This window comes from Nothobranchius furzeri, chromosome 15 (genome assembly GCF_043380555.1).
Source record: "Nothobranchius furzeri strain GRZ-AD chromosome 15, NfurGRZ-RIMD1, whole genome shotgun sequence".
NCBI lineage: Eukaryota > Metazoa > Chordata > Actinopteri > Cyprinodontiformes > Nothobranchiidae > Nothobranchius > Nothobranchius furzeri.
In genome coordinates this window covers 28,799,826-28,816,003 of record NC_091755.1, presented here as the reverse complement: position 1 = coordinate 28,816,003, position 16,178 = coordinate 28,799,826, and the positions used below count along the sequence as shown (strand labels likewise).

General features: G+C 45.2%; 1 protein-coding gene across 5 annotated transcripts in view; it reads right to left on the bottom strand.

Moving 5' to 3' along the window:
• Positions 1 to 1,012: 1,012 nt before the first annotated feature.
• Positions 1,013 to 16,178, bottom strand: part of rerea (arginine-glutamic acid dipeptide (RE) repeats a) — a 138,057-nt gene continuing 122,891 nt past the window's right edge. For 3 of the 5 annotated variants that reach the window (XM_054745844.2, XM_015967689.3, XM_054745845.2), the window contains 12 exons: positions 16,049 to 16,129; positions 6,805 to 6,967; positions 6,627 to 6,719; positions 6,033 to 6,232; positions 5,705 to 5,866; positions 5,497 to 5,610; positions 4,062 to 5,416; positions 3,345 to 3,567; positions 2,543 to 3,263; positions 1,590 to 1,763; positions 1,331 to 1,511; positions 1,013 to 1,258 (listed from right to left, as the gene is read on the bottom strand). In XM_054745844.2, coding sequence (XP_054601819.2) covers positions 1,225 to 1,258; positions 1,331 to 1,511; positions 1,590 to 1,763; positions 2,543 to 3,263; positions 3,345 to 3,567; positions 4,062 to 5,416; positions 5,497 to 5,610; positions 5,705 to 5,866; positions 6,033 to 6,232; positions 6,627 to 6,719; positions 6,805 to 6,967; positions 16,049 to 16,129 — 3,501 coding nt within the window. In that variant the 3' untranslated portion in view covers positions 1,013 to 1,224. The remainder of the gene's footprint in view (positions 1,259 to 1,330; positions 1,512 to 1,589; positions 1,764 to 2,542; positions 3,264 to 3,344; positions 3,568 to 4,061; positions 5,417 to 5,496; positions 5,611 to 5,704; positions 5,867 to 6,032; positions 6,233 to 6,626; positions 6,720 to 6,804; positions 6,968 to 16,048; positions 16,130 to 16,178) is intronic. The other 2 variants (XM_015967691.3, XM_054745846.2) reach the window with 1 other exon arrangement.

Genomic DNA, 16,178 nt, shown 5'->3' with positions numbered 1-16,178 from the left:
CAGTCGGCAGCACACAAATACACCACTGTGTGTGTCCTAAAGGAATCAAGGCGACTGGGCAGAGCGACACACTGGTTACGCGTCCCGCCGCCCCTCCTGGTGGTCTCGAGTCACAGTGAACATCATTACCGTTGAGCTGAAGCACGACTCAGCCCTGAAACTAAACACCGGTGACTGGACCAGACAAGGGAAAGTGACATAAACATGCAAATGCTAAAAACATCAAAGTCCTGTTTCTTATGGTGAAAAATAATCAATTTAAAATGGACCAAAGCAACTAATTCTTCCTAAAATGTTCAGTTTAAAAAAAAAAGAGGAGGAACTCCTTAAATAAAACTAAAAGGATAAAAACTGGTCGAGCTCGAGGATGCTCTTTCAGTGCAAAGTTTTTCTTTTCTCAATCTGCAGCCTCAGTGCACGCTCCACTGAAGCATCAGTGACTTCAAGTGTTTTAAATCAGTAACTGAACGGGGCGAGTCGACACATTCTGACAACATGCTGTGTGTCACAGGGTGAAGAATGGATGTGGAGGGCGTCACGGGGTGGGGGGTTTACATACAGTACGTATGTGGGACTAAATCTAACACAGTGATGTCACAACTGAAGCGCAACTCTCAGAAACTGCTCGCATAATGCCATGGCGCTCCCCTCTGAAACAAGGGATAATGCTTCAAAACAATTATACTGGAGGCTGAAACGACTTGGAGTCCACACCTAGTAATAATAATAATTATAATAATAATTATATGTTTATATATACTATTTACAGACTCGAAAAACGCCATGCTGTAGCTTTTTTAAAATTATGAAAAAACCTCCAACAATGTATTAAAATAAATGTTGAATTTAAGATAGCACTTGTTATTTTCCATAAATGGTCAGACAGTTTTTTTTGTCCTTTTTTCTTCTTCTTAATAAGCACAGTGTCTTGTTCTAGCACCTACAAAAAATGTCAGGGAAGCTTGTCATGCAGGAGTCTCGAGGATGTTGTCACTACTGGTTAGACGCCAAACAAAGTCAATGTCTTGAAAAATAATCGTTAAAATAAAAAAGGTAAAAGGTCCTTGAAAGGAACAAAAAACTAAAGATGTGAAATTCTCAGAAGATCCACTTGGTCTGTTTTCTGTTCTTCAAGACTGGATGTGTTCTGAGGTCTGTAGGAGCCTCGACAAGACCGCTTTGTGACAACTTCCTGTTTCCTGCACTCCTCAGTTCCCCGCTTGGTTACAGCTGCTTGTCACTTTCCTTCTTCAGTCGGCTAAAATAGAAGAAATGAGTTTTAAACTTTTGATGACATCTTATTACAGCAAGTTTCTGCTGAAAATCGTACCTGTAGTAGTCCTCGTTGCCAGGCAACGGTCCTCCGTGCATGTGATGGTGTCCATGGAGCCACTGCTGTTCCATGGCCAGTCTCTGGAGCTCCGCTGACTGGGCGTGCATGGCCTGGAGCTGGTGGGCCGCTGACATCTGTGGTGGAAGACCTCCTGGTAGGTCCCGTGGGTACGGAGCACCTGGAAAATAAAAACAAATAATTAATAAAAGCTCAGCGTGAAAAGATTCAGATTAGGTGATCTTGTCTGAGAGCTTACCGAAGACTGGGTGGCGCAGCATCTCGTGTTCGTGCGGCGGCTGGCCCAGGAGGGGGTTGGGGATGGCGCCGGGCGGGTAGGGGAAGCGTGCCAGGTGAGGTCCTGCTGCCAGAGGGTCTACTGCCAGCGGGTGGGCCCCCGAACCTGGAGGACATACAAGGCATTCACCACCACCTTTTGGGTGTCAGAGTCTTTAGGATCAAGGTACACTCATACAGTTCATCACAAACAAAATACACAACTTCTGACTGTTTCACTCCTCTCTTGGTTCTGTGACAGATGACTTTAAACCATCAAGTTTCAGGTCAAATAGTAAAAAAAAAATTTAAAATCGTTTTTTTTATTCACTTTTGAACGTGATGAGAGAAGTAAAACTATCTGAAGCATTCACAGAATATTTGATAAAATATAAATTAACTAGCTGTTAATTTATTTCTATATAATTACAACATTATTAACTGGTTAGTTTACATTTTTCTATTTTACACTTTCATTTTTATAATAAACATAGCAGATTAAATACCTATTTATGCTCATATTTTACTCATTTAACTTCCAATTAAAATAGTCTGTTCTTTGGTCAAAGATTCTCAGAACCACCGATTAAAGCACCAAGTTCATAGAGTTGGCAACACTTCTGGCTCCTTTGACTCTGGGCTTTTATATTTCCCCTCAGAGTCTTTGATACGGATAATTACAGCTTAGTAATCAGAAAAGAGCTCACATTAGAATTCAGCAACCATATTAAAACATCCAAGTACATTTACTTCATAAAACATTATCAAAAGTTCTTAAAAATATGTGTTTACATGATAAGTAACCAATTAGCTGTGGTAAGTCTACAGTGCTGACAAGTATGTTACAGTTTCTAGCTATAAAAGCTTTTATAAAACTAAACTTTCATTAATTAAACTGTTCCTTCAGTGTTACACATGAGCAGGGCTTTTGTTTACCTTGGTGCAGAGGATCTTGTTGGTGCAGGTGGAGGTGGGAGTGGATGTGTGAGTGCTGGTGGTGATGCGGGGTGACGTTGAACATCTGTAGACGTGCAATGGGGTCGTTGGCCACCGTGGCCATCCTTTCAGCGTGGAGTCTCTCTGCAGCCAACCTCTCTGGGTAGCTCATGTCGGGCCGCAGCTGAGGCCCTGGCAGGGCCAGCCTCTCACGCTCTAGAGGGTTCAGGCCCGGGTGAAAAGTGGCAAATGGGTGGGGACCGGCCATGGGGGGTAAAGTGAGGGCCCCGTGCCTGGCAAAGTGCTCCATGGGGTTTGTGGAAGGGTGGAGTGCGTCCATTTCTGGGGGTTTGACCTCAAAGCCGGGTTTCATCCTCTCCCTAAGCTCCCTTTCACGAATCTCCCGCTCTCGCATCTCCCGCTCTCGCAATTCACGCTCCCGCATGGCTGGGTCAGCGTTATACAGGCTGGGCATGTGATAGGCCAGCAGCGGGTCCGCGGGGTTGATGGTCATGTAGAAGGGGTGGCTTCGATTATTGGGCGACATGACGTGGGGTCTGGCATACTCGCTGAGGGTTCGGAGAGCAGGGGTGTCGGGCCCAATGTATGGAGGCACAGCTGCAATGGTGGTGGGAGGGCCATCGAAGGGCGGGCGCATGTGGGCGGGTCCGGCCATCTGAGGTTCGCCCATCCGGCTCTCATGAGAGGAACTGGAGGCTTTCTGTAAGAACAGAAAAGGAACGATTAACGAGATAAAACAAATCACACACCGAGATAAAAATGGAACACGTGGAGAACTCACCGCTGCTCGCTCAACCTCCTTCTCCCGCTCTCTGTCTCTTTCCCGCTCTTTTTCTCTTTCCCTTTCTCTTTCCTTCTCCTCCCTCGCTTTCTGTTCTGCTTCCCTCTTCGCCTTCTCCAGAGCCTCCTCTCGCTTTTTGGCCAGTTTGGACGAGGCCAGTGGAGTGAAGTAGAAATCTGTCCGAGCACAGGAGTTGTAACCCCGATCCAGGTGTTTGTAGAACCTGCAGGAAATCCATCAGACAAAAGTGAGCAGAGTTCTAGTTCAATGTTCCATTTAGATCAAACCCATCTTCAATGAGCTTCCAGGATACTCATTTCTGAAGGGCCACTGCTCTGCCTGTTTTAGAGGTTTTCCTGCACCGACACACCTGATTCACCTCGTCAGAAGCCTGTTAATCACCCATCGATTCAAACCAGGTGTGTTGGTGCAGACAAACATAAAAAACATGCAGGTAGCGGTGGTGCTACAGCCCTGCTCTAGTGTTATTCTATGCTGACTATGAATTAAAGTTCTCAGTCTGAGAGCCAGGTATCCTTAGTTCACTCACATCTCCCTACAATTAATCCCCCCATGCACCATCCCTCATAACCTAAAACAATGACCAGCTTCAGGCCAACTGTGGACGCTTGTTTTGCTGGTGACATCTAATTTTTTTTTATTAGGACGATAGCTTTCATCCCCTTTGATAAGTTTTGTTGGTGTTACCAGACGTACCGTGCTGACTGACTGGCATGGCTTGGCGTGTTAACGATGGTAGGCTCTGGGGAGGGGCTTCTCTGTGGAGGCGGTGGGCTTTCTGGCTCTTCCGTGTCGTCTAAAGGCTCTTCTTTGATGTGCACAGGTGGGACTGTGGGGCCCTGACTGGCGCAGGTGACCGAAGCAGGAAGTGGCATAGAGATGGAAGAAGACAATGCTGATGAAGACTGAGGCTGTAAACCGGGCATAGAGTTTGAAGACGGTGGGGGAGGGCCGCTTGGAGGTAGAACAGTACTGAAAGGAAGTGAGAAGGGCGGCTGTGGTGGCCCGCTGGGATGGGAGGCTGTTGTGGAGGGTGGAAGAGGAGGCGCTGGAGGAGGTTGGTGGCTGACTGAAGGCGGGAGGCTCTGGGACTGGGTGAGAACTGGAGGCTGGGCTGGTGGGGGTTGGAGCTGCTGCCCCTGAGGCATGAGCTGGAGGGGCGGTGGGTGTGTGGGTGGAGGATGATTGTTGGATAAGGAGCTGAGGGGCTTTAGGGCTGGAGGTGGAGGCAGATTTGAAGGCATCTGAGGAAATGGAGGTGCTGAAACATGAGGCGAATGTTTGTGAGATGGCGGGGTGGCCATCTGAGGTATGGGTGTAGTCGGTGGGGGTTTGATGTGAGGCAGGGACATTGGTGCAGGTGGCAGGGGCTGTTCTCTGGGAGGCTGGGAGGATGACGAAGGTGGTGTGTGAGCTCGCGGCTGTGACTGAGCAGCGATGGGAGGGGGTGGGACCTGAGAGGGACCCATAGGGAATCCCTGAGGGGTCATGGCGTGAGGGTGGGGCATGTGTGAGGGTCCAGGTTGTAGTGGATGTGGCATGGGGGGCATGGGTCCATGATGAGGGCCGGGTAAAGATGGAGGTGGGACTGAGGGGCCAGAGGGTGGAGCCTGAGTCATGGGCGAATGAGGAGAAGGTAGCCGCTGAGGGTGAAGCAGTGCCCCAGATTGGATCAGAGACATCGGACTGGCCTGGGTCAGAGGCTGAGGAGGTAGAGAGGCGGAGGAAGCAGCGGGGGAGATCTGTGGGGGCAGCGACGGGGCTGAGGTTGTAGGTGGAGCGGGTGTTGAAGAGGCAGCTGAGGTTCCTGGCTGACATTGGATGACAGGAGGATGCTGGCTCTGCAGGAGCTGCTGCTGCTGGGCAGAAGAGTCAGAGTCACTCTCGTTGTCCCGAGGGCTGGGGATGCTCGGGGAGGAGCTTCGGTTGTCCTGATCAATGTCCTTTGGATCACTACTGAGTTCCTCGTTGATGCTTCGCCCATCAGAGCTCTCGCCCTCACCCTCTCCCTCACCTTCACATTCTGAAAGTGAGTCTGGTCGGCTCAGCTCCTGAGGAAATCAAGATGAGGTTCGTTACTCCTGATCACATAAAGAAACTCAGACTGGCTAAACAAAGACCAGGGACTCACCTGTGTCTTGGACTTTTTGGCATTGGCTCTTTCGGGCTCTTCTGTGTCTGACGCTCCCTTCTCTCTCTGCCGTTTGGCACTTTTCATGGGTGAAGGAGTCTCCTCTTTTATCTTCTGTTGAGTCAAATCAGCAGCGCCATCAGAGTCACCATCACACAGATTCAAGCGCACAGAAACCAGCTCCATGACGGCTCTACGTAATGTTTACCTTGCTGGGCTTCTTCATGGAGTCTGTCTTGCTGTCCGTGCTGTCGGTGCTCGCAGCGCTAGGCGAAGTCCGACCGCTGGAGCGCAAGTCCTCATTGGTAGGCGAGGCTCGGCCATCGGGACTGACTGTCTGTTTCTTACGACCACTACGTAGCGTTGACATCTTAATAAAAAAAGCACAGTCAAGAATATGTCAAGCTTTCGTAAAGTTTAGAGTTAAACTTTTGATAAAACATAAAAGACTAGGCTGCTCGTCTCTCGAAGGATAGCTGAAGAATTGTTTCCTAAAGGTGAAAATGGATAGGAGTGGAGCAGAAGCACTGGCGTACCGAGCCTCGGTTCCGTCGGGTCCTCATGCTATGCTTCCCACTGAGTCCATCCTCTTCCTCTTTGACAGGTTTGAACATAAATGGCGGCGGGTCTACAGGCTTCTCGATGGGGGGCAGCTCTCCGTACTTCTTGAAGTGAAGGCGACAGTCGGTGCACAGTAAGATGTTCTCCCGGCCCCCGTGGTGCCAGTCCTTGGAGGCTGAGGAAAGCCATTTGCAGTTGTGAAATAAGACACTCTCACAGGTGGTGAAAGATAAAAACAACACACCGAAACGAGCAGACAAACATGGAATGCATAAGATAAGGTCTCAGGGAAGAAATATAATTCCATGCAAGAATATAATATAATTAAATATTTTGAGTCTGAGCTGTGATCAATAATAAGTTATTTGCTACCCTTGTGATGGCAACCCATTATGATCAGCTGGGAGCCAGCTGTTTAAAGGGGGGAGGATTAGGTGGAGAGAGTGAATGAGCTGTGGCTCATGTCTAATTAATCCGGACGTTCTCTGATGCCCATCTGCTTCACAGCCCTGCGTTGGGCGGGACTACATGAGCATCAGCCTACTGAGTCCATATGATGCTTTTCTTACTGGTGCTGAAGCAGTGCCGGCAGGCGTAGCCCTTTAGCTCCTGTTCGCTGTCTTCACTATCAAAGTCATCTTCACTGGCAGAGCTGAGGTCCACTGAAAAAGCCACACAGAACAAGCCCTTCACATACAGCGCTTTAGCACCAGAGGTTAAAGGTCACGTCATGTGGGATACACGCACAAAACTCGCTGGAAGGAGGGCGTGAGGGTGTGTTCACAGGAGTTGAAGCAGTTCGTGTCTTGATACGGCGAAAAACGGGTTGGCGGCGGTGTCTACGGTGGGCTCGGCAGCTAGCTGCCTCAGGCGTCTTCTTCCAGTAGTAGTAGAAGGTAATTAACTCTCCCTGAAAGAAACATAACATGAAGAAAACATTAAAACCTTTAGATTGAGGATTTTATCGATATTTCATGTTATTGACCAAACGACGGCGACCAAATCGCAGGATTCAATGAGAGAAGATGGAATTATATTAGACAGAAAGGCCATGGAGCGGGTCAGTCCATGCCGGGATTTGGAGCCGGCTGGACATGTTTGAACTGCGTCCCTGTCTGTCCCCGGATTAGGCGAGCAGGCTGCGTGAATGCAGGGATATTAGGATCAGTGCATTGGTGGCTGCCTGGGTGGCAGGAGGTTGAATGGGAACAAAAGAACGTGTCAGGCAGAGCTTTGGCGCTACAAATAGGGAGTGAAATGGCTCCTCGCCCCTTTGCTAGAAGAGTCAATTGAACTTTAATCAAACATTCAGAGGGGTGCACTAGCCGGCGAGCCAGGCGGATAAATCCAGTGTACAAAAGGCCGTCAGGAAATCAATACCCAACTGAAACATTAACACATGCAATCACGGATCAGAAAGCACTTTGCTGAAGCAACCTGTGCATAATAACAGCTGCTTCCGGCTACGCTCCGAAGACACAACGCTTCAAAAACCGCTGACAGGACTCTAACGTGACCGTGTTGTTTTACCGTCAAGCTTGTACCCAGTTATTAGCCCTCCACTGGCCCCATAACAAATTCATAAAGTCATGTTGTACGGCTGTTTACCGAAGAGTAAGGCACCTGTAATCTTTAAAGCCCAGAGGGCAGCCGGCTACAGTCTGAGCGCTGTTAAACTGCTGTTCAACAAAGCTCCCGGGGTTTAATGACTATTGACTGTTTTCCTTCTCTGCTTCGGATGCTAAACTTAAATTAGTCAGTCCATTGCTCTCTAAAACACATTAACTGCCATTCAGCAACAGCGTCTATAAACTGAAACAAAAAACAAACAGCGAGGAGGCCAATTTGATGAAATCAACATTCAGATGTTGCTGTAAAATGTTGGATTTTAGCAACGCGTCAGGTGAAACACTAATCTGCTGGAAACGGTTGGTATTTGTTTGTTAAAACGTAAAAAGGGAGCTATTCTTCAATCGCAGTTTAGTTTTCCTCAGTCACTGCTTTGATTGGCAGAAAATGCTAAACTCAGTGGGTTTTAGGCCATTTTAATAAACTCGCCCTTCATGTGGTTCTTAAGAAAAATTCATATCTGCAAAACTCGGCAGGACTCCATCTTATCGGGCGAAGCGTTGCTGGGAACATCGACGAACTGAGCTTAGAGAAATGTTCTCACATTTCAGGGTGAATTAAGGTGCGACTACAACAAAGAAACGTAACGTGAACCCTCACAGCCTGAGATGGTTACTTTTTTAGACATCTGAAGAAGCAGGATCGATTAAACAAGAATCACAAAAGCCTCCTAAAGGAGTTTTACTTTCTACTCGTAGAGGCCATATTTGGACTATTGGTAAAAATAAATAGCAGCTACTGAAAATGCTGTGTGATGTCTATGCATCTCTCAGAGCGGGTCTGGACTCCCTATTCAACCTGCTCGGCCAGTTGGAAAGGCGGGCTGCAGGTGCTAACTGAGGGAAGGCAGGCGTCCTGATGTGAAATCTAATTGAAATGTGCAGATCAAAAGTGTCGAGTGGAGCAGAGCTCGGTGCTTAATGACTGTTCTCAGCAGCGGCGCTCTGCCTCCTCGCTGTGAGCCGACAACGACACGGCCCCAGCAACAGCCTGGCAGACACAAGGAAAGGTCACCCTGCCTCTCCATCACTTACACCGTGTCAAGTACTATTATATAAGGGCGGGCTTAATGAAAACATTTTTGAATGGGAATTAACAGGTGCTCTGGTGAACTAATGCAGCTGGATGTAATGGTAAAGAGAATAAATGTCTGTGGAACAGATTTTTCTTTTTAAATCAGGAAGCCAAAATCCAATGAGAGCTGCTTGTAAACACTGACTGTGAAGCAGCCATGTTGACGAAGGAGAGACAGCTGTTTGTGAGACACTACAGGCAACTCTTTGAACGTGCAGTTGAGTTATATAATGTCTGAGATAAAAGCCGTCAGTGATGAATATGGCATTACTGCGGCTGAGCGAGGCTTTTCGCTGTAAATTAGTGTCAAAGGCAGACAGACGGATTACCTCTCAGCTCGCCTCCATGTCAAATTTAGGTTCTCTGAAGCCACATCAGTCCCGTCTCAAACACGACTGTGTACTTTTCTCTATCAAAGGCACTTTGTCATGCTGCCATATGCCCACAGCAACACTTTAACTTTCATTACCTTCTGTTTCTACCCTGTTATTAGCTGTTTGTGTGGAACTACTGGGGATTAACAGTAAACTTAACTTTTTTTTCATAAAAAAAGAGCGCGAGAGAGAGAGAGAGAGAGAGAGAGAGAGAGAGAGAGAGAGAGAGAGAGAGCGAGAGCGAGAGAGAGAGAGAGAGACTAAGGCTAACAATCCAACACACCTGCATTTAAAACCATCTAACCAAATCGGGTATAAGAAAAAGATAAGCTAACATTTGAAATAGAAATCTGAACAAGTCCTGGCTGCTGTTAAATAATTTTGCCAGAGTCCACTAAATCGCTGCAGAGCAACGCAGACTCTGCAGAACATGAGATAGTGACAACATAAGCTCAGTGTTATGAGAGGCGTTTTAGAAGCTTCCATCTGCAGGAGCTCTCTGGCTGCTGGATTATCCGACAAGCAAAGAGCTTACTCTCCTATCGCCGCACTCAGAGCCTACGCTCCCAAAATGAGCAACTGCACACAAGTATGCATGTGTGAAATAGATTTAAAGTTAAAAACCAAATGAAACATTTTTATTTTATTGGTATTTGCTCTACACTTCGGTAGCTCTGCAATGCAGCAAAGGAAGGAAAACATTACTTAGGCTTTAACTGAGGTTAAAAGTATAACAAAAATGCTATTTCATGTTTTTTTAAAGGTTATTTGGAAAAATGCAGAAAAATAGAAATCTCTTTAGAGGAAAGTAAACAATTTAGCAAACAAACAAAACATTTTTACAAATGCAAATAATTTACAGTTTATATTTGAAACAATCCATAAGCAGGAAGAAAACAAGGTTAATTAATATTATTTGAATAAAATAAATAAAAAGACAAAAGCCCTCAAAAAAATCCCATACCAGCCAACAGTTGAATTGACCTTAAATGCAACATTTAGCTTCATAATTAAATTTAAAACCCAGAGAAAATTCATAATTACATCAGAAGTTAACAGTAGTGCTTTAGCTGAGCTTGATGATAAGCATCTGTATTGACATGCTAATTAGCCACGTGCTACATGAACGCTGTTCTCTTGGCTGACGTAAAACGACAGATCTCTCATCAATCACAGATACCAGTCCAATCAAAAATCAGACACTGGGAAACAGGTTTATTCTGAAACAGAAGTCGGCAGATACCAGATGATGCATCACCCTAGTGATAAGACTTGATCGAGTAAGATAAACCGTTAAACTGACCCTAACTAGTTATTTAGAGGCTGTTGAAGCCTTTCGGTGGGCCCGGTGGTCCAACATGAACTGGCAGGGCTCAGGCTAAACTCGTGTGTTTACACCCTCATCCGCTCTCAGGCCCAGGCCTGAACAGATGGTTTCTGTTTTTCCTGGCAGATTTGTGACAGAGCCACAAAAGGCCCCTGCTTTGACATGAAGCCAAATGGTTAAGGCCGTTACTGGCAAAAGCAGGGGGAAGGAGGAGAGTACGAGGGAAAGGGGATGAGGGGACGAGGGGGAGGAGAGCAGAGAGGGAGGAAAGAGCCAGAGGTGGGTAACAATGGACAATCAAGACTGAAACCAACCACAAGCACTACTGAAGAAAATTCAGCAAAAAAAAAAAATCTGATGAATATTTCAGGCAGCTGGAGGACAGGAGCCTGGGGTGGGGGCATGTCATTCTACTAGCTGATGGAGCGTTGTGTAAACATCCATTAGAGCAGCATGAACCTGAGCTCCTCCTATTTCCTCCACAGCCTGCAGATGGAGGAGGGCAGACTGTTTCCTGATTCATTTCGGTGAGGTTAAGGGAGAAGTATTTCCAAACTAAATCAAACCGGGGTTTAATTATATATGCCTTTGACCCCTGCACTCCTAATTCCTCATCGCCTGTGGCCCATGGCAGGTTGCACTGAGGGCTGGCTGACTTTTCCATCCTGCTCGTGCTGACTGTTACTGTAGAGGGTAACCTGCTTAATGCTCCTGAGGTTAAGGAGGCCTGAATCAAACTGAGTGACGTAGACGAGGCCATTTTAGGTATTTTTATTAAAAAAGGTGAAGGCTACTTCAAGGCTTTTTATTCTATTTTGATTAAAGTACATCTTATGTTTAAAGATTTAAAACTGCAATAGAAAATTTAGAAAACAAATTAGATTGAAAAACATTTTTTTTCATGTTTCTTAGCATTCTAATATTGCATAGCTATAAACATATTGTGGGGATAAAAACCTCTGCCAATAACACCTTTCAGACCGAAAGCAACCATTGGACCATCCGGTTGTCGGTCTTGTCGAACCACCGCACGTCCCTGAGTCCTCCATTCATTATGCACTTGCTTATTTAGCAACAGAACCCCACTGATGTGAGAGGTGCGTGGCTCAATAATATTAGAAAAGGAGAAACAGCCAGATGCCATCACTTCAACTTTAGGGAAACTACGAGACAATAAAAGCAGCAACTGGTGTTTAGCACCATCTCGTTTCCTCCGGCATTGCGGGTTTCCGTTTCCGGCAGAGGCGTCTCAGGGAAGATACCCAAGGGGAGGAGTGAGCATTCCGTGACTGTTGGTGATCAACACCTAGCTTGTTTGCAGATTCGCTAGAACAGCTTTAATACTGTTTAAACATGCAATGCACAGACCCTAAAGGATGAGGTGAGGTGCAAAGGATAAAATTATTAACAACGCATCTTCCTATCCTAAGGTCCACGTGGAAGGGGTGAGGTGGTGCTCACTCCTCACCCCTGCCACATGGACCCAAAGGAATAAACCATCAACCCTGCTCAATGGTCAACTTTCCTCGCGGGGCCACACCCATTAGGACAGTGGGAGGGTTAAATGACTCAAAATTAATTTACTTATGATAAATAACCATTGATTTAACAAAAATATTCTTTCAGTTCAGCTCCTGTAGAAGTGAAGCAGAAACTCACACAAGGTCTCAAATGAGTCTTAATCGCTTGTTTTATGTCATTTACCCCAAACTCCTGATTGAAAGTTAAGCAAATAAATTAGCTTTATAAAATAACTTTCACATTATGTAAATGTTTTAAACCCATAAAGCTGCTTATTGTTCTGTTTTTATGCAACTAAACCTTTAGTCTAACAGCTGCATGCATAAAATGAAGTAAATTAAAACCCCTGAAATAACGGACTCAGAGGGTGTTAGAAGGTTGAGCAGGTTGTGTGAGAGGCGGTTAAACCGTCGCTCTCTGCTGCGCGGTGCCTTTCTGTCAGAGAACGACTGAATAAGCTTTGCTTTCACAGGTCAGGGATGCACACGCTGAAGAATCAGCACCTGTGGTTTTCCCGCTGTAAGCGTTTTTGCCCATGAAAGCAGATTGGATGGCAACGGTGCCTTTTTGCTGGAGGGTCAATCCGGCGTGTTCTGCTGATAAGCCAGTCCCCAAAAACCACAACACGAAGCCCACCAAAGACTCAATTACGCGGCGAGCTCTGCCTCTCCGGGCTCCGTTTATTAGGTTGTGAAAAGATTTTGCCTACATTCAGCTGCTCTGAATTGCCTGTGGTCTGATTTAAGAACATCAATATGTGCTGGTCGGGTTTCCCTCAGCCGACAGCAATTTCACTGCCTGAAAGCATTTAGATCGTTCACCGAACACGGAAGCTGATCTGTCGCACCGCAGAAGCAACAGTGGAGGCCCCAGAAGTTTGAATCTGGATTAATTAGTGTTTACACCAAAGTATTTATAATCACACTCATCCCCAAGCTTCTGGCTGTCGAGCTCAGGACATGGCAGTGAATTCATTTTGACTGAGTACAGCTTGTACGGGGACAAACATCTGCTGTGAGGTTGTGCTGAGAACACGGCTCCACTGCGGGCCATCCTGGTGATGACAGGAGCCAGAGACCGAGTGCTGCTTCGTCCTCAGGGAGGACAATGTGGTACAAAAAAGCTCAGAACGTCACCTTCATTTTTATCTGGACACCAAACCAACACTTGCGTACCCAATACGCTTAAAACCCTAAAATAAGACTGACATAGGTGCTTATATGCTTCTTTTCTGTCATTTTTAAACTAAGTGAAGCAGGTGAAGTCTCGGAGATGCAACAGCAAACTAAATCTAAGTATAGAGAAAAAAGAACATTAAGCTAATAAAAATACAAACTCAAAGCTTTAGTTCTTTGCCTGTAAAAGGTTCTACGCTGCTTCACTGAGTTTATTAGATTAAAGTTGCTCTCTGTTCCTTCTCTCATCGTGTTTATGATCTATAAATACACTTTATAATGCACTTAGGTGAACATCAAGTAAATAAATAACTTGTGCTTTCATCCAATTTAAAATCCGTTTGTCAGAGCACCACAGATAATCGGGAACATATTTTTAGACGTGAAGTGTTTCGATTTTTACTTGGTGATTTCTGCAAAGTCTGATTGAGAAGATGATTATTTTATATTTTTTCAAACCTTGGACACTTTAAGGGTTTTATGCCTGTAAAAAACTGTCCACGTGTGTTCAGCTGCACCACATATAAAACTGTAACTGATACAAATCTGTTTATATCCACTAAAACAACATTTTCCTGAAAACCCCTCCAGTGGAGCTATCAGATGCAGAGTTATCTGTGATCTGCCATTTCAGCATATTTGGCCGCTCAAACGCTGGAAGCAGCGAGCTCATGTTCCATGACGTCCTCTCTGGAGTGAAGGAAATGGTGGCGGCAAGGCCAGTCGGTGGGACGACACACCCACTCCCTCCACTGGGCATCTGTGTGACTGCTGGTGTGTTTACACAGTGCTGGGCGCTTACCCTGGGCACCGGGTGGCTTCAGGGACAGAATCACTACGCTAGACTCACTCTGATCACGATTCAGAGAAACTTGCTGCACTTTTCCTGGCTTAAACTCGGCGAAACAGCACATATTTCAAAATAAAAGTCCTGAAACATCCCAATATTGTTTGGCAATAAATGGGTGAGGAGTTTTCCTCAGGGTATTGACTCCCACTCAGTCAAAACATGAGATGTCTCCCCCCTCTGCTTTTTAGCGTCTAAAATGAGCTTTACCCTTTCTCCACGGTACTACCCCCCCCCCCCCCCCTCTCTTACAGGCATCCTTTTAAGTGTTTAAAGGCCAGTTTATTTTCCATTTGCAAGAGGAAAATTAAGCTCTCTCTGTTTTGTGGCGGTGACATGCCTTGATCCTGGAGGTCTATTACCCTCCCTGTCAAGAAGCAGACTCCCCCCACCGCTCCAGGCAGAAATGCATTAATACCTACTTTACGGCCAATCAACTGGACTAGACAGGCATTTCTCAAAGAAAAGATGTATTCATGCACTTTAATCTCTCATTCCAAAAGGTCTAGCTTTGGGTTTCAGCATTAAAAAGACACCAAGAGAGGGGGTGAGTGTACCGTAACCTCACAGCAGACGAGGAAATGAAGCGGACGAGAAGTATGACAAACAATTTTTGAATTTCCTTTGATGTTCCTGTCAGCGGTGCAGCAGCACTGCTCCAGCAGGAGCAGGCACACAAAAACAAGGTCTGCACACTTTCACAAACCACGCAGATTGTTTATTTGGGAAAATCGTTTTTGAAGGGCATCTAAAGAAGACATGCAGAACATTTAAACGCCAGTAAGGACAAAACTAAAGGAATCATTGCCTTTTATAGACAAGATTATGACCGTTTCTTCTTTAATCAGTTAACAGGGACTACAAACTGTGGTTTCTGTGTTATTGTTTTTCACATTAAGACCTCGTTCCATAAGGCTGTTAATCATTATCAGGCCTGGATCGAAGCCACGTGCCGCAGCACAGTTCAGTGATGATTACCAGAAAAACTCCAACGCAGAAACAATACTGAACACCTCGCTACATAACCAACACAATTACAAACATAACTGTCTAAACAAACCTAAATCTCAGCATCAGAAGGGAGTTTAAATAAACAATAGTGGCATTAAAATGTAAAATCTGAAATGACACGTTTACATCTCAAGCCCACAGTAACATCTAGCTCTTCTGCTACTTATCCTCACTCACATTTTGAAAATATGTCAGATCTGAGAAAACGTTTGAGATACTTTTGTTTGGTTGACACAAATTAAACAGAAGTATTTCTGTATTATGCACAGATAACATTTAAAGACAATAAGTAGATATGCAATATTAGTTTCCTAAAATTATTCAATTTTTTTTATTGGGGGGACCTCGCATATTTTGGTATCGGAGTTAGACGGTGTTTACGTATCAGGTATTGGTAAAAAAAACAGACATAAAACCTCCCAAGCTTCAATCGTGTTTCATTGGTACAAATACTCAGGTTTTTGCATTTTCATGTGATGGTAAAATGTAGTTTGCACCAGTGCAGATTATGTAGCTCATCTAAGATGAAGCAAGCTGTTTTGTGACTTTCAGATAAAATAATTTTTTATTCGACTTGACCTAAAATGAGCTAATTCTGAGATAGCTACCCTAAAATTGCATAATTATAAATAAAAACACCAAACTGCTGTATCATAATAGTACTCTTTAGAGTGGAGCTCTACTACATAAACAAAGGGCCTTAAACAACTTCACAGTATATTTACTACACACAGCCAGACACTACAAACTGATTTTCAGCATGCAACTGATTCATAACGCAGATTTAGAATAACTTTTCTCCCAAAGTTCCTTTTTTCATTGATACCATGATCATGACAGCAGCGACTTCTTATCAATAAAGCCTCTGGTTTAACAGCAGCTGTGCTCAAAATATCACTCTAAAGATGTTCAGCTGCTCCAGTTTCCAGCGGTTCCAGGAATGAACATCATTTTTGTGTGTGTCTGTTTTTAAGACCCTGAAAAACTTCTGCTATACGGAGGGGAAAAAGACTGAAGAAAAAGCTGATCTTACCGTTTCTTTGTTGGGCAGCAGCTCTTTCCGGATCCTGAAGAAGTTTTTGCCAAACTGCCTAAGTCCTTTAATGAAGCGCTTCTGCAATTTTTCACAGAGGAAGAAAAGGGAAAAAGAAGGAGGGCAAAAA